This window comes from Prionailurus viverrinus, chromosome A1 (assembly GCF_022837055.1).
Source record: "Prionailurus viverrinus isolate Anna chromosome A1, UM_Priviv_1.0, whole genome shotgun sequence".
In the NCBI taxonomy this organism is placed as follows: Eukaryota; Metazoa; Chordata; class Mammalia; order Carnivora; family Felidae; genus Prionailurus; species Prionailurus viverrinus.
Genome location: NC_062561.1, coordinates 213,578,466 through 213,603,026, shown reverse-complemented (window position 1 = coordinate 213,603,026; position 24,561 = coordinate 213,578,466). Strand labels below are relative to the sequence as shown.

The 24,561-nt window shown below is 40.4% G+C and overlaps 1 protein-coding gene across 1 annotated transcript in view; it reads right to left on the bottom strand.

Annotated features, from left to right (window-relative positions):
• Window positions 1-24,561, bottom strand: part of ADAMTS12 (ADAM metallopeptidase with thrombospondin type 1 motif 12) — a 348,871-nt gene that overhangs the window by 211,767 nt on the left and 112,543 nt on the right. The window contains exon 3 of the mRNA XM_047864323.1: window positions 14,594-14,744. Within this exon, the coding sequence (XP_047720279.1) occupies window positions 14,594-14,744 (151 nt within the window). The remainder of the gene's footprint in view (window positions 1-14,593; window positions 14,745-24,561) is intronic.

Genomic DNA, 24,561 nt, shown 5'->3' with positions numbered 1-24,561 from the left:
AGGACAAAGGGAGGGAGAGCTGCTGAGCCCCCTGACGACAGAGCTCAGTTTGGTGGGGAACAAAGGCGCTCGCCAGCGCCATCTCCCCCGCCCATCCCCCAGCCAAAATCCCAAAGAGAACCAGTTCCTGCCAGGGAACTTGCTCGCTCCGCTCAAACACCCAACTCTGCGCTTCTGCGGAGCCAAACCTCCGGCAGCAGATCTGACTCCCTCCCACTGCCACAGGGCCCCTCCTGAAGTGGATCACCTAAGGAGAATCGAACTAAGCCTGCCCCTCCTGCCCCTGTGCACCTTGCCTACCCACCCCAGCTAATACGCCAGATCCCCAGCATCACAAGGCTGGCAGTGTGCAAGCAGCCCAGACGGGCCACGCCACCCCACAGTGAATCCCGCCCTTAGGAGAGGGGAAGAGAAGGCACACACCAGTCTGACTGTGGCCCCAGCGGTGGGCTGGGGGCAGACATCAGGTCGGACTGTGGCCCCGCCCACCAACTCCAGTTATACACCACAGCACAGGGGAAGTGCCCTGCGGGTCCTCACCATGTCAGGGACTATCCAAAATGACCAAGCTGAAGAATTCCCCTCAGAAGAATCTCCAGGAAATAACAACAGCTAATGAGCTGATCAAAAAGGATTTAAATAATATAACAGAAAGTGAATTCAGAATAATAGTCATAAAATTAATCGCTGGGCTTGAAAACAGTATACAGGACAGCAGAGAATCTCTTGCTACAGAGATCAAGGGACTAAGGAACAGTCACGAGGAGCTGAAAAACGCTTTAAACGAAATGCAAAACAAAATGGAAACGACGACAGCTCAAATTGAAGAGGCAGAGGAGAGAATAGGTGAACTAGAAGATAAAGTTATGGAAAAAGAGGAAGCTGAGAAAAAGAGAGATAAAAAAATCCAGGAGTATGAGGGGAAAATTAGAGAACAAAGTGATACACTAAAAAGAAATAATATACGCATAATTGGTATCCCAGAGGAGGAAGAGAGAGGGAAAGGTGCTGAAGGGGTACTTGAAGAAATAATAGCTGAGAACTTCCCTGAACTGGGGAAGGAAAAAGGCATTGAAATCCAAGAGGCACAGAGAACTCCCTTCAGACGTAACTTGAATCAATCTTCTGCACGACATATCATAGTGAAACTGGCAAAATACAAGGATAAAGAGAAAATCCTGAAAGCAGCAAGGGGTAAACGTGCCCTCACATATAAAGGGAGACCTATAAGACTCGTGACTGATCTCTCTTTTGAAACTTGGCAGGCCAGAAAGAATTGGTACGAGATTTTCAGGGTGCTAGACAGAAAAAATATGCAGCCGAGAATCCTTTATCCAGCAAGTCTGTCATTTAGAATAGAAGGAGAGATAAAGGTCTTCCCAAACAAACAAAAACTGAAGGAATTTGTCACCACTAAACCAGCCCTACAAGAGATCCTAAGGGGGACCCTGTGAGACAAAGTACCAGAGACATCACTACAAGCATAAAACATACAGACATCACAATGACTCTAAACCCGTATCTTTCTATAATAACACTGAATGTAAATGGATTAAATGCGTCAACCAAAAGACATAGGGTATCAGAATGGATAAAAAAAACAAGACCCATCTATTTGCTGTCTACAAGAGACTCATTTTAGACCTGAGGACACCTTTAGATTGAGAGTGAGGGGATGGAGAACTATTTATCATGCGACTGGAAGCCAAAAGAAAGCTGGAGTAGCCATACTTATATCAGACAAACTAGACTTTAAATTGAAGGCTGTAACAAGAGATGAAGAAGCGCATTATACAATAATTACGGGGTCTATCCATCAGGAAGAGCTAACAATTATAAATGTCTATGTGCCGAATACCAGAGCCCCCAAATATATAAAACAATTACTCATAAACATAAGCAACCTTATTGAGAAGAATGTGGTAATTGCAGGGGACTTTAACACCCCACTTACAGAAATGAATAGATCATCTAGACACACGGTCAATAAAGAAACAAGGGCCCTGAATGAGACATTGGATCAGATGGACTTGACAGATATATTTAGAACTCTGCATCCCAAAGCAAGAGAATATACTTTCTTCTCGAGTGCACATGGAACATTCTCCAAGATAGATCATACACTGGGTCACAAAACAGCCCTTCATAAATTTACAAGAATTGAAATCATACCATGCATACTTTCAGACCACAATGCTATGAAGCTTGAAATCAACCACAGAAAAAAGTCTGGAAAACCTCCAAAAGCATGGAGGTTAAAGAACACCCTACTAACGAATGAGTGGGTCAACCAGGCAATTAGAGAAGAAATTAAAAAATATATGGAAACAAACAAAAATGAAAATACAACAATCCAAACGCTTTGGGACGCAGCGAAGGCAGTCCTGAGAGGAAAATACATTGCAATCCAGGCCTATCTCAAGAAACAAGAAAAATCCCAAATACAAAATCTAACAGCACACCTAAAGGAACTAGAAGCAGAACAGCAAAGGCAGCCTAAACCCAGCAGAAGAAGAGAAATAATAAAGATCAGAGCAGAAATAAACAATATAGAATCTAAAAAAACTGTAGAGCAGATCAACGAAACCAAGAGTTGGTTTTTTGAAAAAATAAACAAAATTGACAAACCTCTAGCCAGGTTTCTCAAAAAGAAAAGGGAGATGACCCAAATAGGTAAAATCATGAATGAAAATGGAATTATTACAACCAATCCCTCAGAGATACAAACAATTATCAGGGAATACTATGAAAAATTATATGCCAACAAATTGGACAACCTGGAAGATATGGACAAATTCCTGAACACCCACACTATTCCAAAACTCAATCCAGAGGAAATAGAAAGCTTGAACAGACCCATAACCAGTGAAGAAATTGAATCGGTTATCAAAAATCTCCCAACAAATAAGAGTCCAGGACCAGATGGCTTCCCAGGGGAGTTCTACCAGACGTTTAAAGCACAGATAATACCTATCCTTCTCAAGCTATTCCAAGAAATAGAAAGGGAAGGAAAACTTCCAGACTCATTCTACGAAGCCAGTATTACTTTGATTCCTAAACCCGACAGAGACCCAGTAAAAAAAGAGAACTACAGGCCAATAGCCCTGATGAATATGGATGCAAAAATTCTCAATAAGATACTAGCAAATCAATTCAACGGCATATAAAAAGAATTATTCACCATGATCAAGTGGGATTCATTCCTGGGATGCAGGGCTGGTTCAACATTCGCAAATCAATAAACGTGATACATCACATTAACAAAAAAAAAAGAGAAGAACCATATGATCCTGTCAATCGATGCAGAAAAGGCCTTCGACAAAATCCAGCACCCTTTCTTAATAAAAACCCTTGAGAAAGTCGGGATAGAAGGAACATACTTAAAGATCATAAAAGCCATTTATGAAAAGCCCACAGCTAACATCATCCTCAATGGGGAAAAACTGAGAGCTTTTTCCCTGAGATCAGGAACACGACAGGGATGCCCACTCTGACCGCTGTTGTTTAACATAGTGCTGGAAGTTCTAGCATCAGCAATCAGACAACAAAAGGAAATGAAAGGCATCCAAATTGGCAAAGATGAAGTCAAGTTTTCACTTTTTGCAGATGACATGATATTATACATGGAAAATCCGGTAGACTCCACCAAAAGTCTGCTAGAACTGATACATGAATTCAGCAAAGTTGCAGGATACAAAATCAACGTACAGAAATCAGTTGCATTCTTATACACTAACAATGAAGCAACAGAAAGACAAATAAAGAAACTGATCCCATTCACAATTGCACCAAGAAGCATAAAATACCTAGGAATAAATCTAACCAAAGATGTAAAGGATCTGTATGCTGAAAACTATAGAAAGCTTATGACGGTAATTGAAGAAGATTTAAAGAAATGGAAAGACATTCCCTGCTCATGGATTGGAAAAATAAATATTGTCAAAATGTCAATACTACCCAAAGCTATCTACACATTCAATGCAATCCCAATCAAAATTGCACCAGCATTCTTCTCGAAACTAGAACAAGCAATCCTAAAATTCATATGGAACCACAAAAGGCCCCGAGTAGCCAAAGTAATTTTGAAAAAGAAGACCAAAGCAGGAGGCATCACAATCCCAGACTTTAGCCTCTACTACAAAGCTGTAATCATCAAGACAACATGGTATTGGCACCAAAACAGACACATAGACCAATGGAATAGAATAGAAACCCCAGAACTAGACCCACAAACGTATGGCCAACTCATCTTTGACAAAGCAGGAAAGAACATCCAATGGAAAAAAGACAGCCTCTTTAACAAATGGTGCTGGGAGAACTGGACAGCAACATGCAGAAGGTTGAAACTAGACCACTTTCTCACACCATTCACAAAAATAAACTCAAAATGGATAAAGGATCTAAATGTGAGACAGGAAACCATCAAAACCTTAGAGGAGAAAGCAGGAAAAGACCTCTCTGACCTCAGCCGTAGCAATCTCTTACTCGACACATCCCCAAAGGCAAGGGAATTAAAAGCAAAAGTGAATTACTGGGACCTTATGAATATAAAAAGCTTCTGCACAGCAAAGGAAACAACCAACAAAACTAAAAGGCAACCAACGGAATGGGAAAAGATATTCGCAAATGACATATCGGACAAAGGGCTAGTATCCAAAATCTATAAAGAGCTCACCAAACTCCACACCCGAAAAACAAATAACCCAGTGAAGAAATGGGCAGAAAACATGAATAGACACTTCTCTAAAGAAGACATCCGGATGGCCAACAGGCACATGAAAAGATGTTCAGCGTCGCTCCTTATCAGGGAAATACAAATCAAAACCACACTCAGGTATCACCTGACGCCAGTCAGAGTGGCCAAAATGAACAAATCAGGAGACTATAGATGCTGGAGAGGATGTGGAGAAACGGGAACCCTCTTGCACTGTTGGTGGGAATGCAAACCGGTACAGCCGCTCTGGAAAGCAGTGTGGAGGTTCCTCAGAAAATTAAAAATAGACCTACCCTATGACCCAGCAATAGCACTGCTAGGAATTTATCCAAGGGATACAGAGTACTGATGCATAGGGGCACTTGTACCCCAATGTTTATAGCAGCACTCTCAACAATAGCCAAATTATGGAAAGAGCCTAAATGTCCATCAACTGATGAATGGATTAAGAAATTGTGGTTTATATACACAATGGAGTACTACGTGGCAATGAGAAAGAATGAAATATGGCCTTTTGTAGCAACGTGGATGGAACTGGAGAGTGTGATGCTAAGTGAAATAAGCCATACAGAGAAAGACAGATACCATATGGTTTCACTCTTATGTGGATCCTGAGAAACTTAACAGGAACCCATGGGGGAGGGGAAGGAAAAAAAAAAAAGAGGTTAGAGTGGGAGAGAGCCAAAGCATAAGAGACTGTTAAAAACTGAGAACAAACTGAGGGTTGATGGGGGGTGGGAGGGAGGAAAGGGTGGGTGATGGGTATTGAGGAGGGCACCTTTTGGGATGAGCACTGGGTGTTGTATGGAAACCAATTTGTCAATAAATTTCATATATATATAAAAAAAAAAAGTGGTCCAGGTTCATTTTTCTGCATGTCGCTGTCCAGTTTTCCCAGCACCACTTGCTGAAGAGACTATCTTTATTCCATTGCATATTCTTTCCTGCTTTGTCAAAGATTAGTTGGCCATACGTTTGTGGGTCCAATTCTGGGTTCTCTATCCTGTTCCACTGATCTGAGTGTCTGTTTGTGCCAGTACCATACTTTCTTGATGATTACAGCTTTGTAATACAGCTTGAAGTCTGGGATTGTGATGAAGTCTGGGATTTGTTTTTCTTTTTCAAGATTACTTTGGCTATTCTGGGTCTTTTCTGGTTCCATCCAAATTTTAAGATTGTTTGTTCTAGCTCTGTGAAGAATGCTGGTGTTATTTTGATAGGGATTGCATTGAATATGTAGATTGCTCTGGGTAGTATTGACATTTTAACAATATTTGTTCTTTCTCTCCAGGAGCATGAAATATTTTTCCATTTTGTTGTGTCTTCTTCAATTTCTTTCATAAGCTCTCTATAGTTTTCAGTATGTAGATTTTTCACCTCTTTGGTTAGATTTATTCCTAGGTATTTTAGGGTTTTTGGTGCAATTGTAAATGGTATCGATACCTCGATTTCTCTTTCTGTGCTTCATTGTTGGTGTATAGGAATGCAACCGATTTTTGTGCATTGATTTTATATCCTGCAACTTTGCTGAATTCATGGATCAATTCTAGCAGTTTTTGGCAGAATTTTTTGGGTTTTCCATATAGAGTATCATGTCATCTGCGAAGTGTGAAAGTTTGACCTCCTCCTGGCTGATTTGGATGACTTTTTTTTCTTTGTGTTTTCTGATGGCTAAGGCTAAGACTTCCAATATTATGTTGAACAACAGTGGTGAGAGTGGACATCCCTGTCTTTTCCTGACCTTTGGGGGAAAGCTCTCAGTTTTTCCCCATTGAGGATAAAAGAACAGCAAATAAAACCCAAAACCAACAGAAGACAGGAAATAATAAAGATTAAAGCAGAAATCAATGCTATCGAAACCAAAAACACAGTAAAACAGATCAATGAAACCAGAAGCTGGTTCTTTGAAAGAATTAACAAAAGTGATAAACCACTAGCCAGTTTTATCAAAAAGAAAAAGGAAAGGACCCAAATAAAATCAAGAATTAAAGAGGAGAGATCACAACCAACATAGCAGAAATAAAAATAATAAGAGAATATTATGAGCATTTGTATGCCAATAAAATGGGCAATCTGGAAGAAATGGACAAATTCCTATAAACATATAAACTACCAAAACTGAAACGGAAGAAATAGAAAATTTGAACAGACCCATAACGAGTAAAGAAATTGAATTAATAATCAAACATCTCCCAAAAAACAAGAGTCCAGGGCCAGATGGCTTTCCAGGGGAATACTACCAAACATTTAAGGAAGAGTTAACACCTCTTCTCCTGAAGCTGTTCCAAAAAATAGAAATGGAAGGAAAACTTCCAAACTCTTTCCATGAAGCCAGCATTACCTTGATTCCAAAACCAGACAAAGACGCCACTAAAAAGGAGAACTACAGACCAATTTTACTGATGAACGTGGATGCAAAAACCCTCAACGAGGTTTTAGCCAACCAGATCCAACAATAAATTAAAAAAATATTCACCATAACCAAGTGGAATTTATACTTGGGATGTAGGACTGGTTCAATATCCACAAAACAATCAATGTGATTCATCACATCAATAAAAGAAAGGACAAGAACCATATGATCCTCCCAATAGATGCAGAGAAAGCATTTGACAAAATACAGCATCTTTTCTTGATAAAAACCCTCAAGAAAGTAGAGATAGAAGGGTCATACCTCGAGATCATAAAAGCCATATATTAAAGAACCTATGCTAATTATTCTAATGAGATTTTTGTTAATGTTATAACATTTATAATATTTGTTAGTATTTAATAATGTCTGTGCATACCATTTAAAAGGCAACTCAAAAAAAAAACAAAACAAAGAACACCTTGGTGGCTCAGTTGGTTAAGCGTCTGACTTTGGTTCAGGTCATGATCTCGCGGTTCTTGAATTCGAGTCCTGCATCATGCTCTGTGCTGACAGTTCAGAGCCTGAATCCTGCCTCAGGTTCTGTGTGTGTCTCTCTCTCGGCCCCTCCCTCGCTCACTCTCTCTCTCTCTCTCTCAAAAATAAACATTAAAAATAATAATGATAATTAAAAAAATAAAAGGCAACTCAAAAATTTCCAAATGATCTCAATAAGAAATCTACTCAAGACTGATTTCTTGCAATATGGTAGACCAGATACCCTAAAAAACTCTCCCAGTGTTAAGTTCCCTAATTAGCATTAAAAAAGAGGGAAGAAATCCTCAGAGGCCAAAAATAGAAAAAAGAAAAACAAATACAAGTAAGTAGAAATTCAGAGAGAAAAACGAAAGATGCACTGTGATTATCTTTTTTTATGTGTCAATTTGGCTAGGCTGCAGTCCCCAGTATTCAAACACTACTCTGGACGTTGCTGTGAGAGGTGTTTCATAGGTGTAAATTAAAGTCCATTAATAAAGTCAAAGTAAAGAGAATTATTCTTGATAATCTGTAGGTCTGATTTAATCAGCTGAAAGATCCTAAGAGCAGAGCTGAGACTTCCCAGAAGAAATTCTGCCTTGGACAGCTGCTTCAGCCTAAGCCTGAGACTTGCAGCCTGCCCTTCCTCACAGTCTGCCCATGGATTTTGGATTTGCCTTGCCAGCCCCCGCTATTGTGGTAACCACTTTCTTGCAGTAAATCTCCTAATGTATATTTCTTACTGGTTCTGCTTCTCTGGCTGAACTCTGATTGATGCACACAGCCAGCTGGGGCATCTGCTGCTCCCTACTTTTGCTCTGGGGAACAATGGTAAGTTTAAAAGTCAGATTAGAGGGATGCCAGGATGGCTCAGTTGGTTAAGTGTCTGACTCTTGATTTCCGCTCAGGTCTTGATCTCCTGGTTCATGAGATAGAGCCTGCCATTGGGCTCTGTGCTGACACCATGAAGCCTGCACGCTCTCTCTCTCGCTCTCTCTCGCTCTCTCTCTCTCTCTCTCTCTCTCTCTCTCTCCTCTCTCTCTGGTCCCCACCACCCCCCATGCCTCTCTCTCTGTCCCCACCCCTATGCATGCACTTGAGCCCTCTCTCTCTTTCCCTCTCTCTTAAAATAAATAAACATTTTTTTTTAAGTCAGATTAGAGAATAAATGAAAAACTGAACCAGAAAACAAAGAAACTAGTAAGCAAACTTAATCTTGGTTCTCCAGGCTTGAACTCTGGGACAGGAGAGAAAACTATTTATGGAGAATCTATAGCCACAAGCCATAGATTTGGGGTCCAACTTCATAACAAATATGTTTGTTAAGTTCAACACTAAGCATAGAGAAATGCCACTTCATATCCACCAGACCAGCCAAATATAAAAGTGAGAATAGCAAGTATTGGACAGAACATGGAACAGTGGGAACTCTCATTTACCATGCTTGAATATCGACTTTGGAAAACAAGTATGCATCATCTGGTAAAGTCAGATGTATATAGACTATGAGATTCATTCCACTATCTTTGATAAGCACTTGAATCCTAAGAAACATGTATAAGAACAGTCTTGTTTTTAAATTTTTATTTATTTAAATTCAAATTAGTTAACATACAGTGTAGCATTGGCTTCTGGAGTAGAACTCAGAGATTCATCACTTCGGTATGACACCCAGTGCTCATCCCTACAAGTGCCCTCCTTAATTCCCATCACACATTTAGCTTATCGCTCCACCCTCCCCCTCCACCCTGCAGCAACCCTGTTTGTTCTCTATATTTAAGAGTCTCTTATGGTTTGCCTCCTCTGTTTTTATCTTATTTTTCCTTCCCTTCTCCTATGTTCATCTGTTGTGGTTCTTAAATTCCACCTATGAGTGAAATCATATGATATTTGTCTTTCTCTGACTTATTTTGCTTAGCATAATACACTCTAGTTCCATCCACATTGTTGCAAATGGCAAGATTTCCTTCTTTTTGATGACAAATAGTATTCCATTGTATATATATACCACATTGTAGGGATTGACTTAGTCACAGAGACCCTCCATCCTGTTATCCTTAAAGAAAGCTTCTGAGATCAAAAAGCACATGAGTTTTGCACAACTGCAGAGTCAAATGTTATCCAGTTCAATGTAAGTATATACCACATCTTCTTTATCCATTCATCAGTTGATGGTCGTTTGGGCTCTTTCCATAATTTGGCTATTGTTGATAGTGCTGCTATAAACATTAGGGTGCATGTGCCCCCTTTGAATCAGTATTTTCGTATCCCTTGGGTAAATCCCTAGAAATGCAATTGCTGGGTCATAGGGTAGTTCTCTTTTTAATTTTTTAAGGAACCTCCATACTGTTTTCCAGAGTGGCTGCTCCAGGTTGCATTCCCACCAACAGTGCAAAAGGGTTCCCCTTTCTTCATATCCTCGCCGTATCCTCTTGTTTCCTGAGTTGTTAATTTTAGCCATCCTGACAGGTGTGAGGTAGTACCTCGTTGTGGTTTTGACTTTTATTTCCCTGATGATGAGTGATATTGAGCATCTTTTTAAATATCTATTAGCCAACTGGATGTCTTCTTTGGAAAATTGTCTGTTCATGTCTTTTGCCATTTTTTCACTAGATTATTTGTTTGGGTTTTGAGTTTGGCAAGTTCTTTATAGATTTTGGATACTAACCCTGTATACAACAGATCATTTTCAAATATATTCTCCCATTTCATTGGTTGCCTTTTAGTTTTGTTGATTGTTTTCCTTTGCTCTGCAGAAGCTTTTTACATTGATGAGGTCCCAGTAGTTCATTTTTGCTTTTATTTCCCTTGCCTGCAGAGACATGTCTAGTAAGAAGTTGCTGCAGCCAAGGTCAAAGAAGTTGCTGCCTGTTTTCTCCTGTAGGATTTTGATGGTTTCTTATTTCACATTTAGGTCTTTCATCCATTTTGAGTTTATTTTTGTGTATGGTGTAAGAAAGTGGTCCGGTGTCATTCTTCTGCATGTCACTGTCCAGTTTTCTCTTCATTTGCTGAAAAGACTGTCTTTTTTCCATTGGATACTCTTTCCTGCTTTGTTGAAGGTTAGTTGGCCTATATAATTGTCCCCAACCGGGAGAAGTTCAGATCTACACACAGGAGACAGGATCAGGTGGAACATTCACATAATGAAATGCAGTGATAGGGAAAATGAATGAATTATAGCTACATGTCCTAGCAAAAATATAATGTACAGTGACAAAAATCCCAATTCATGCATTGAGGTCCCATTTTCCTTCATGGTCTTACCAGATATTATAAAAATAAAACTAGGACCAGATCCCGACTTACCCATGTCTCACATCCAGGCTGTCAGCTCTGAAGACCAAGAATTATATCCTATTCACATATGAACCCACAGAACCTAGGGGAGCACCAGACATAAAGAATGTACTCAGGGCACCTGGGTGGCTCAGTCAGTTAAGCGTCCAACCTCAGCTCAGGTCACACCTACAGTACAGAGGCTGCTTGGGATTCTCTCTCTCCCTCTCTCTCTGCCCCTCCTCAGTTCATGCTCATGCGCTCTCTCAAAATAAATTAACATTTAAGAAAGAATATACTCAATATATAGATGTTGAATGAATAAATTTTGAACACAAAAATGCATGCCAGGAACCAGACCCTATGTTCCTAACCTAGAATACCTAATGCATCAAATCCCAAACTCTGACCTTACCTGCCTAGACCTCTTCCCGCCATTGATAACCCTGTAGCTGTTAGCATCAGACCTATCTGACTAGTGTTAATTCTCCCCTTCCCCAGTCTCCTAAAACCATAGTTCCCCCAGATATCCATCTAAAACCCACTCAAGTCCCAGTGTGATATGTTCTTGACAAAAAACTTCAGATAAAGGAACTTGTCATTGTCAGTAAAATGAACTTTTAGACCATATTGATAAGGGACCCATTGTGAAATTCCTGAACACCTTTCTACATGGGAAATAAACATAAGTAAAGGGACACATTTTAGAGGAAAATAACTGATACATTTTCTCTCTTGAACTACTAGAGCATTTTTAAAGTACATCTTTTTTTCACTACCAAGGGTGTTTCTGCCTTGAACATTACAAAGGCAGAACACATTACACAAGTAAAGGTGATCTTTCTTGATATAATCACAGTAATTCAACCTCGAAACACCAACTGACCTAAGTATGAAGTGTACCTTAATGTTGGCTAATGACATGGCCACTGTCAGTTAATTCCATCATCTCGGCAGGGTAATGTGACATAAGAACACCACAATTACCTTGTTTAGAAAGACCAAGTACATTTAAATAAAGCAAGATTTTTAAAACCCAAATGTCATGTATATTTTAAGAATATTCACAAGCACAATAGATTATTCTTGATTCTCTAGCTGTCATTTAGGCATTAAATCATATTGTTGTCTTAGGAAGGGAGACGTTCACAGAACAACTGACACCTTCTGAACTTCTAGAAAATACACATTTCTCTTTTCTTTCTATCAATGTTATATAGACAAGAGGCTAGTATACTCTAGTTTCATCTATCTGGCTATGAATCACTACTTCATTCCAATGATTCACTAAATTTCTAGTTTGCACCACCTACTACGTTACATACAGTTTGGGAAGGGAATTCCTACTCCAGTGGGGCTTTCAAGACTGTTGATAAAACAAGATTTATATATTCAAAGACATAAGAATAAACATGAGGGAGTATAAAGCCCAAGGTATAATAGAACCTTGACCTCTAAGCTTGGCTAACTTCAGAACACCTACTGCTTTGATGGCTTTGAATGTTCACTCCCTTCACCAGAGCACCTGGGTGGCTCAGTTGGTTAAGCATCTGACTTCGGCTCAGGTCATGATCCCATAGTTTGTCAGTTTGAGCCCCACACCGGGCTCTGTGCTGACAGCTCAGAGCGTGAAGCCTGCTTCGGGTTCTGTGTCTCCCTCTCTCACTGTTCCTCCCCTGCCTGTGCTCTCTCAGAAATAAGTAAGTATTAAAAAAGCTTTTTTAAAATAGAAAGTCCACTCCCTTGTCTGAATCACATTGCATCTTTGGTGAAAAAAAGGAGCTGCATTAGGCATTCTGGAAGGTCCTTCCAAAAGAGCTGTTCCGTTCTGACAGTGGGAGGTTTTAAGCAAGTTTAAGAGAATATCTTTTAGAAGATATGTGTGGAGAAATTCACAATACAAATATTTCTCCAAGTAGCATTAATCAGAGCAGTTTCCAAAGTAATGGTAAGCCTTAGGGTTGGTGGGGAAACACAATAACGAAATGATATGACAAGTGCCATAGCTGAGGTATTGTGCATGACCTAACAGGGACATGACATTTGTAAACCCCTCTTTTCCTATCTATCCTTTCTGCCTTTATGACTAAATATGTGCCATTCTCAACTCATTATTAATGAACTCTACCTCAACAGAGAGGTGTTCAAGGCAGGTGGATGAGGATTAGCCTAACTCACTTCACAGAGCAACTGTAGCTACAGAAGTGATTCTCCAGGCAAGTTCACTCACTGCCCTAATCACTCTCTCTGCCATAGTGATGACCCAGTGATCTAAAAAATAGTAAATCACACATACAAAGTGTTATCCCATCATCCAGTGTGTAATAGGAATTGGGAAAGTCTTCAAGTGATTAGATCAGAGCCCTAAAATTTCACACTGAGACTAAGTTATCTGAATTAGTAATTTAATCAATCAGATCATCCAGAAGAAGTATCTTCTCCCAGTTCTTGCTCGAAGGAGATTTAGACAGTAAGTTTTCCAATTAAGGACAAAGTTGGAATGGCTTCCTAAAGTTAAAGAATTTAAGCAGCTGTCCATTTTCGTGTAAAAACACATTATAGACTCAAAATTTCTTATTGTTTACATACTCTGCTCTGCTAAGATTACAGAAGAAACTCCCAGGAAAGTTACCATCTATCCCAGGGTCTGGGTGAAGTCTGTAGAGAAATTACTTGTGCCCTTGTCCTTTCCTTCTCTTGCCTGCAAAGCTCAAGTTCTGAGTCCTCTCAAACCATGATCAGAATCCACCAGCGCTAATTCCTTCACTATCTATTTTCTCATTGAGGTCCATGGTTTCCAAATCCTTAAGACATATAAATAATATTAATGATTCCTTTTGTTAACTGGCCCCCGGCCCATAATTTTTTTCCTCTGAAGAAAGGAGAAACTATGCAATATTTAAGAAAATGTTCCCATTTCCAGGGGCGCTTTATGCATAGATTATTATCTTCTACAAATCAAAGAGAATGTGGGAATTGCAAGTAAATAACTTGGTCAGTTTACCTCTGAAAACTACCTGAAACTGTTTAGCACAAGGCAGAGAGGACCAGTTCAGGTCACTCCAGGGTCCAAAGGTCAGGAAACATGTCAGTGAACTACAAACAAAAGACAGCCAAAAGAAGCTTAGCTCAGTTCATCATCTGATGAATATCTGTTGATGTATCTTTCAGTTTATCTTCACACATCATTATCAGCATCATCAAAGGCAGATATGACAAGCAGTTTGGTAATATTCCACACTATAACTTTGTTAAGAGTAGAAATCATTGTCTTTAATTTAAACTATCTTCCTCTAGAGGATTCAAAACGTTTAAAAAAAAAAACAGGGGCACCTGGGTGGCTCAATTAAGGGTCCAACTCTTGATCTCAGCTCAAGTGTTGATTTCAGGGTCATGAGTTCAACCCCCAACCTGGGCTCCACCCTGGGCGTGAAGCCTACTTAGAAAAAAAAAAAAAATTCACCATTGTGCATATCATGTAAGTATCATTGATTAATGTGGCAAGGATGTAGAAGATGCTTTCTCCCCTTCCCATTAAGAATATGAAGAGACTATGGAGAAGTGAAATGATTCTACAGGGGCACATACTTTGTGGCAACAGAGGAGTGGGGAGGAGATAAAAGATTTGAGTAAGAATAAGTCATGATGTAATAAAACAATAATAGAACCAAGACAAACTCCTCAATGCAGTAAGGAAATTTAAGTCACAATACCCTTTAATCCGCAGGTTGGTTCCTTCTGCTCTGGAGCTCTCTGACTCTGCCTCCTGTAAATGATGTGTGGGTGGTACTCTCCCTCAGTCAGTGGATGCTTTTTGACAGGCTCAATGAAGAAGTCTCCATGCGGTAGATGGAAAAATCCAGTCTGTAAATACACATAATGCAAAGGCCTATTTGAATCAATTCTGTATCTATATAAAGACAATTAGTAAAGTGAAAATTACATAGATCACAATGATCCCTAAAATTCATAAAACCAATGCTTTTATAGTCTGCCATCTGATGTCCCAGAAAAGCTACACATAAATAAGTTCATGAGATGTCATAGCTTATAGTCATAGTTATTCAATGTTTTGGGGTCATGGATCCCTTTGAGACTCCAATGAAAAAAGTATACCATACACATGTAACCAAAATGTGGCACACAATTATGCAAGTTCATCCCCCTGCCCCTAAAACCCATTGCTGGGTATCTAGGAATCTTAAGTTAAGCACCTATGCTTCTCAGTTGCCCTGTTATGGAGTTGGTACCTATACTCCATACTCCACTGAAAATTGTTTGGAACGTTTACCTGTATGTGGGTAGCCCAGCCTCATGTTCGTATGGCTGCTTGACTTGAAATGATGCCATTCTGCTCTCAAGGAAACAAAGAACAGAATGCTGAGTCCCTGATCTGAGACTGAGTTTCCTGGAGTCTACGGTGCAAAGTCCTCTGTCAGTTTCCAGGGGAAAGGGGCCACTCTCATTTCACGGTTATGGGAATCAGCAATATGCTGGAGAACGCCCATCAATGAGTAACTTCCTGGAGGTCAGGTCTAGAAGTGGTATATGCCCCAACTCTCTTTTCTCTTCAGGAAGTTTTCTTGGTCCCCATTTGAGATGTTTAGAAAACTCCTTTGCCAATGATCTCCTAGGATGGACTTAAATCTAAGGATCTGAGTTTTATATAAATGAAAAAAAGAGCTTGCCCTAGAAGACCTGCCTAAGGCATCATACTGAAGTGACCGGGAGCTCAGACTCTGGAATTTTAGTGGGTTCAATCCCAGCTCCTCCATATATTAGCATCGTGACCTTGGGCAAACGACTTGCTCAGTTTCAGCCTTCTCAAGTGAAAAGTGGGAATAATCAAATGTCGTTATGAAGACCAAATGAGTTAATGTATGCAAAGCTCTTAGAAGAGAGCCTGGCTCATAGTCTTATTGAACATTAAGCGTTTCCATATTTTATGTCATCTCATTGTATAGAATCAATATAGCCATTTAGTCAATAATAAGCTTGCAAAAGTAAACCTGGAAACACTGGAGGCTTAGGGAAACAGTGAAAGCTTCCAAGTTCAAGCCCCTCACTATACCTCAGCAAGCCAGGGCTGCCCTGCTCTGCAGACAAGTCTGAAGACTCTCTGAGCAGCCTCCACAGTCAACAGGCAAGAGGCGCTCCATGAAAGGAGGCTACTGTCTATGGCCAGTCTCTAACTTGGGTGTCTTTCCAAAATATTTGCTTCATTAGACCAGTAATATAACCAGATCTTAACATAAATGTCACAACTGGCTTCCTGTTTTGATTACTGATGTTAAAATATCTTTAATAACAAGGGGAATAGGAAAAATGGCACACTTTACTGGCAGTCATAAGAACAGCTGTGTGGCTTTGAATAGGTCACCCAGCCGGTAAAACAGAGATAATGCCTACTACCTCACAGGGCTGTTAGATGAACCAAATCAGCTAAGGCTTACAAAAGTGCCAATGCAAAGTGCTTTACAAATGCAGGGTGGTAATGTTTTAACTACCACTAAATCAGCGGTTACATGTGACTTCAAATTTCTGATCTTTATTAGGAGACATGACTTTTTTTCTCAGAATCTTTCTCTGAGGCCCATGGGATTGAGAAAACTAACAAGGTCCAGATTGTAATAAAATAGCTGTAAACAGACTCGTGCAGTGCTGAGATTTGGTTCCATTTCGACACTGAGACAGAGAACAGGGACATGAGGAGAATGTGAGCCCGTTGTTGATAAAGCTCATTTGTTCCACAGAAATAAGAACTCAAGGGGGGTGCCTGGGTGGCTCAGTTGGTTGAGCGTGCGACTTTGGCTCAGGTCATGATCTCACAGCTCGTGAGTTTGAGCCCCACGTCAGGCTCTGTGCTGACAGCTCAGAGCTTGGAGCCTGCTTCCGATTCTGTGTATCCCTCTCTCTCTGCCCCTAACCCACTTGCATTCTGTCTCTGTCTCTCTCAAAAATAAATAAACATTTTAAAACATTTAAAAAAAAAGAAAGAAGAACTCAAGGGCCCCCCAGGGAAAGCTGATGCGGGGTCCCTTTCTTTGTGCAACTGCTATCAATACTGATGTCCTTGAAGAGAAAAAATTCACCAACAAGAAGGATTTATTGGTATTTCTTTAGCCTCATTTGGACTCAGTACAGAAGAAACAAATGGGGCTCCAGTTGAGAATATATAACTGTTTACGAGTAACATAAATGAGAATGCACACAAGTCAAACAAGCGTTTTCCCAAAGCACTTTTATCTGCATTCCTCCACAAGGCCAGCCTTGCAGCTTGCACCCGGAAATCACCTGTTCAGTCTAAATATTCCTCAGAAGCTGGATGGTGACCTGAGAGAGCTGGCTGACTCACCAGCTGGAGGAGAAGAAGGACACCTGCTCACATGCATGGACCCCATGTGTGTGTCACACAGAAGAAGAGAGGATGAAGAGACATCCACTGGTTTGGAGGAGAGTGTGGTGGAAAGATTCCTAGCTGAGCTCTGCACCTCTCTCTCCACCAACACATAAACATAAATCTGTATACAACTGGTATCCAGGTGGCTACAGTTTGTTGGTCTCTTCCCACTTAACTGGAGCCAGGTCATGCTGGAAGAACTCATCTATGGTTTGCTTTCCAGATGAAATACTGGCTCCATGCTTTCCTGAAGCTGAATGCCCAAGAGAATCACCTTCTATTACCAGTTCTGGATCTGAGCCAAAAAAGTCACTTTTCATTCCAATCTGCTCTGTAACCTGCTCACCTTTCTTAGATCCTTGAAGGAGAATGGGAATAGACTCAAAAGAAGTATGTAACTCACTGGGGAATTGTACTCTGTTCCCAGAAGAACCAAGGCAGAATGAACCCCAGACATAAGCTCAAAGAAGACAAATTGGCCCTTTCTCTCCATTGTTATCTACTCTTCCCCCTCGGTATCCAGTAGTCTCAGCAAACTGCTAACTCCCTTTTGGAAACAAGCTCATGTCCTTGTTTTAACTAAGTTATAAATATCTGTGAATGCTTCCTGAGGCTATCTTCTAAGAATTGTTTTAAATAAACTTTAATTTGAAGATTTATAAACATATGGAAAGATATACAAATCATAACTGTAAAGTCCCATAAATCTTTCACAGATGGAACACCTAAATAGAGAAACAGAACATTCCCAGCAGCTGAGAAACTCCCTGTTCCCTTCCTAGTCAATACCATTCCCCAAGGGTAACCATTATTCTGATTTCTAACACTAATAAATTAATGTTAAGCCTATCCTTAATTCTTCACAGGAAGCATTACTTGACACAAAAGAAAAAAGTGTCTACTAATTGGTTTCAACTGTTAGAGACTGAACAAAGGAAAAGATTTTAAGGCAGGTGGATGTCTTAAAGCCTATTAAATCAGACTCTTCATATTGCTTTATGCTTGTCAGGCAAACTCAGCTGGTGGTGATGAGACAAGGGGCTGAGCCACCTTGGCGTGAGTCAGCTGTCATTGAACCTCTACTACTCTCTGCTAAGGAAAGGTGGGGAAGGACCTTCACAGAATCTTTGGATCCAATTTACTTTCCCTAGTCTCAGACTGAATAGTTGTCTACAACCTCTTCTCCACCCATCAAAAGTGTTAGTCGTCTTGATGTAATTGACACCATACTTTAGTTACTGCAATGATTTGGGCCTAGTGGGAAACGGGCAGTGTCTCACAAGGAATTTGTGAATGGACTGTTCTAGAATCACACAGCCTAGACACCCTGAAGAGTCACCTAACCTGTGCTGGCATGCTTTCCAGTTTTGCCACAGGTAAAACCCTGCAGACTGAAGAGTAACAACAATGGTATTGCAGACGACATAGGAGAGAACTGCGAAATCAGTTCCATCCCTCAGGACGCTGTGTAGCACAGCGGAAGCGGGTGCTATTCACATAGGAAAAAGCTGTGAATGTACCCCTCTGGAGCTGTGCAATGGAACAATGCTGCCAAAACTCATCATCCTGTCCTGGAAAGAAATTCCTTTTCATTTGAAAATTTCAGAAGTTACCAGATCAACTTTTTCTTCCCATGGTGACAAAGACAACATGAGCAACATAATGGTTTGGGATAAAGAGGCACCCAAGATATTCAGGTATAGTGCATGAATCACTGGAAAAGATACCACCTGTCCCCCATTATAATACAGAGGAAAAGGATAAAAATGCATCCCCGAAATCATCCCTATAGATTATAAATCTATATCTGTATCACTGGGACATCCCTGTGCTAAGAGCTCTAAGAGGGGTAGTGACTCCTGCCCTCAAGGCTTATAATGCAGCCAGGAAGACAAGATTTGATATAGAGCACCCTCTAGAAAGGTGTGTATTGGTGGGGGGTACCTCCCTAGGTGCTAGAGATTCCAGTGCTGGGATTCAGGGAAGATGAAGACCAGTGAGGGCGAGTGCTTTTAATGTTTATTCATTTTTTGACAGAGACAGCATGCTAGCAGGGGAGGGGCAGAGAGAGAGGGCGAGACAGAACCCAAAGCAGGCTCCAGGCTCTGAGCTGTCAGCACAGAGCCTGACGCGGGGCTCGAACTCACAAACTGTGAGACCATGACCTGAGCTGAAGTCAACCGCTTAACCTACTGAGCCACCCAGGTGCCCCTCGAGGGCAAGTGCTTTTAAGAGGGCAAAAATAGAAGACTGCACTTCTAGTCTACAAAAGACTTGGCAGAGCCCTAAAGCCATGACAGAACTATTAACATTTTTGTTGCTGGTGTGCAAGAGGCAGAGGGTTTTATCATTTAATATGTAATCAGGACCCTAAGTGAGAAGTCAAGAGATGATAGAAGCCACAAAATATAGATGTAAGACCACTGAGAAGATTCCTACAGGAATATCCCACCCTCTGCTGTGATCCCAAGAGTTCCCTGACACGCCTCCATGGAGCCAAAGGGGAGAGTGACTGGTAATGACATAGACTCATGAAGATTGTGCATATTAGTCTTGGCAGCACTAGTAATTCATGTGGTTTGAGGAGATAAAACTCAAGCCAGGAAGACATTCCCTGATGCATCCAACCTTGTAATTACCATATGTCAGGCAGATATTATAACAGTACAGATCTGGTCCCTATCTCCTGGAACTGTTGCCAAAGAGAACTTCCTGTGATGTGGAGATGTTTTATATCTGCACTGTCCAATTTGATAGCCATAAGCCTCATTTAACTTTTTTTTTTAATTAAAAAAATTTTTAATGTTTTATTTATTTTTGAGAGAGACAGAGACAGAATGCAAGTGGGTTAGGGGCAGAGAGAGAGGGAGACACAGAATCAGAAGCAGGCTCCAGGCTCTGAGCTATCAGCACAGAGCCCGACATGGGGCTCGAACCCATGAGCTGTGAGATCATGACCTGAGCCAAAGTCGGATGCTCAACCGACTGAGCCACCCAGGCCCCCCTTTTTCAAAATATTTTATTTGAGTAGAGTTGACAGGTGTACAACATAGTGAGTCAGTAAGTCTATACATTATGCTATGCTCACTACAAGTGTAGTCACCATCTGTCACCATACAACGCTGTCACAGTATCATTGACTACATTATCTATGCTATACTTTTTATTTCCATGACTTGTTCATTTCATAACTGGAAGCTTATAGTTCCCACTCCCCTTCACCCATTTTTCCCATCCTCCCATCCCCCATACTCTCTGGCAACCATCAGTTCTGTCCTCTGTATTCAAAGGTCTGATTTTACTTTTTGTTTGTTTGTTGATTCATTTGTTTTGTTTTTAGTTTCTACATATGACTGAAATCATATAGTATTCGTCTTTTTCAGTATAACTTATTTCACTTAGCATAATATCTTCTAAGGTCTCTCCAAGTTGTCACAAATAGCAAGATCTCATTTTTTATGGCTGTGTAATATTATTCTGTGTGTGTGTGTGTGTGTGTGTGTGTGTGTGTGTGTGTACATCTTCTTTGTCCATTCATCTATCAATAGACATTCAGGTTGCTTGCATATCTTGGCTATTGTAAATAATGCTGTAATGAACAGAGGAGTGCATGTATCTTTTCAAAGTAGTATTTTCATTTTATTCAGGTAAATACCCAGTAGTGGAATTATTGAATCATAGAACAAAGCTGGAAGTACCACAATTCCAGATTTTAAGATACACCATAAAGATGTATTAATCAAAACAGTATGGTACTGGAATAAAAATGGACACCCAAATCAATCTTAGAAATAAACACTTGCTTATATGATTAATTAATGTATGACAAAGAAGGCAAGAATCTACGGTGGGGAAGGACAGTCTCTTCAATAAATGGTGCTGGGAAAGCTGGACAGAAACATGCAAAAGAATGAAACCGGACCACTTTTTTACACCGTACACAAAAATAAACTCAAAATGGATTAAACACCTAAATGTGAGACCTAAAACATAAAATCCTAGAAGAGAACACAAGGAGTAATTCCTTTGACATTGGCCATAGCAACATTTTTCTAGATAGGTGTCCTCACACAAGGACAACAAAAGCAAAGGAAAACTATTGGGACTACATCAAAATAAAAAGCTTCTGCACAGTGAAGGGAAGCCACCAACAAAACAAAAAGGCAACCTACTTAATAGGAGAAGATAGTTTCAAAAGATATGTCTGATAAGGATAAACAAACACATAGAGAACTTCTACAACTCAACACCAAAAAAATATGATTACAAAAATGGGGAGAGGACCTGAGTACACATTTTTCCAAAGAAGACATCCAGATGGCCAACAGACACATGAAAAGATGCTCAACATGACTAATTATCAGGGAAATGCAAATCAAAACCACAATGAGATATCACCTTCAACCTGTCAGAATAGCTACTATCAAAAAGATAAGAAATATCAAGTGGCAGTGAGGATGTGAAGAAAAAAGAACACTTGTGCACTATTGGTAGGAATGCAAATTGGTGCGGTCACTAGGGAAAACAGTATGGAAGCTCCCCCAAAAATTAAAAATAAAAATACCATATGATCCAATTTTATTTAACTTTAATTATTATCTTGAATTAAAACAGCCACAGGCGGTTAATAGCTACCATATTGGACCCGTATTTCTAGAGACCGGCTGACTAACAAAGGAGATCCACAGCATATGGATCATACAGTGATGAGGGCTGTAATCAAGGCAAATATGAAGACCTACTTTAAAAGAAAAACAGACAAGGGGCGCCTGGGTGGCTCAGTCGGTTGAGCGTCCGACTTCAGCTCAGGTCATGATCTCGAGGTCTGTGAGTTCAAGCCCCGCGTTGGGCTCTGTGCTGACAGCTGGGAGCCTGGAGCCTGTTTCGGATTCTGTGCCTCCCTCTCTCTCTGACCCTCCCCTGTTTGTACTCTGTCTCTCTCTGTCCCAAAAATAAATAAAAACATTAAAAAAATTAAAAGAAAAACAAACAAATGTGACATTTCACTATAACAGTTTGTTTTTCGAGATCAAGTCAATCAGGAGTCAGCTTGAAAACACCAATGTACTGCACGCAGACTTCGGAGAATTGAGAGAGAGAGAAGTAAGTATTAAAAAATGCAACATTTGCCAAAATTAAAATGAATCATCAGGAGCAAATTTGGCAGGAGAAGGACTGTGAGGGGGGGCTGCCATTGTCCTGAGACCAGAATGGAAGGGGCGTGGATGTCCCAGCAGGAGCCTGGGACTGGAGTCGTGATCATATAGAATTGGAAGCCAGGCTCCACTTATAGAAGGAGTTGTTCCTCTGCGAGCTCTGGAATGTCAACCTACATGTCCTCACACATCTCCCATGCCCTTCAGAGAAGCCTGCCACAACCCTAACATACAAAAGACCAATCCCACTCACTGCCTGGCAATTTGGAGTCTAAATAGTAGGGAAAAAAATCCCTTCACTTAAAAAAAGTTAATGAAATGGATTCCAAAACAAATATAAGAGGAAAAATCCATTACAGGGTTTAATGGAAATCGCATGAGCTGTGTGATCTTGGTCAAATTAGTCAATACAGGGAGCCCCAGTTTTCTCATCTGTAAAGTGGGGCAAAATCTACCTTAGTTTGCAGGGTTGTATCTATCAGAGTTGTCGTATGTAAAGTTCCCAGCAGAAGGCTTTACCATATTTACTGGTACTCAATAAATGCACTGTAGCTGTCATAGCATCATCCACAGTAAGCATAATAATACAAAGTGGTGAGGAAAGAAAGTCTTTCAAGTCTACCTGCTTGGTTCATCTCTTAGCTGCAAGTAACTTAACTTCTCTCTGGGCCTCAGTTTGCTCATCTGAAAAATATGCATAGTGAGAGTAACTTGTTAACTTATTAAAACTTATTGTGTATATTAAATGAGTCAGTATAAAGCACCTGAATGAATGTTAGCACACAAGTGCCTAATAACAGTATGATAGCCTATGGAACATTTCCCACAGATGCTTGATGTGATGGTTAATTTTATGTCTTGACTGGACATGGAATGCCTTGATTAAATATTATTTCTGCATGTGTCTGTGAGGGTGTTTTCATATGACATTAGCATTTTAATCAGTGGGACCCAGTAAAGTAAAATGCCCTCCCCACTATGGGGTGGCCATCATCCAACCCCTTGAGAGTCAGATCTTCTCTGGCCCTCAGACAGGAACTTATACACCCTCAGTTCCCTTGCTTCTCAGGCCTCAGACTCACACTAAATTATGCAATGGTTTGCTTGGTTTTCTAGCTTGCAGATCATGGGAGTTTGCAGCTTCCATAATTGTGCAAGCCAATTCTTGACGATAAATCTCCTATATGTATGTATGTATATATTACACTAACTAGGGAAGAATCAGTGGTGATGGGGTGTACACGGAGTTATCTGGAAAAAATCTGAAAGGAGACAGAATTAATAGATTTCACGTTCTTCCTTTGCTGATAGTCTGAGAGCTAGAAGTGATGGTGGAGGCCTTCTAATCAAACCTGTGACACATCACAGGTTTGTCAGCCTGGAAAGTCGATTCTCGGGCAGAATCAAGCTTAATTCCCAAAATGGGATTTCTCCAAATGAATTAAGGCCGAAATCTTCAATACAATTAATTTCAAGTCTCTAGGTCAACCATGGATGCCAAGTCCTGGCCTCTTTTCTCCCTGAAAATAGTATCTACAGCACAGGTTTTTGCCAAACTTTGGAGACAAGGTTGAGTGAACAGTCAACTCCAGCACTAACAAGCAGTGGAGCTTTGCACAAGTAATTTGGTCTCTCTGAGACCTCAGTTTCCTCATCTGTAAAATGGTGATGACAACATGTTCTTTGCTGAGGAGACTTAGTAAGAACTGAACAAGGTAATACGTGAAAATTACCACAAACAGTGCCTGGCCTTCAGTAAATGTGGCTGTCTCTCATGGATTTCCTCAAGGTGATGGTATTGGGACTCTTCTCTGTGACTAAGTCACTTCTTCATCTTGCAGCATGGTGAACACAGTGGTTGACTTTGAAAGTACTCAGTTTTTGGTTCCGGAAGAAAACCTTCTGCTCACATAAGGGTAGAAAGGCTGTCTCCCAATTCGTGTTCTCGCCGGAGAGTACCGGGAGCTAAGTACTTTTATTCCATTATAATTTCCAAGCGTTGTTCACATAGATTCCCTGACTGTTGTTCTTAGGGAAGAAAGGCTAAGTCTCTGACAGAAGAAGAGCCATTCATCCCACTAAAGTGGATCTTTAGAAATAAAACTGCAATCACCAAACAGAACAA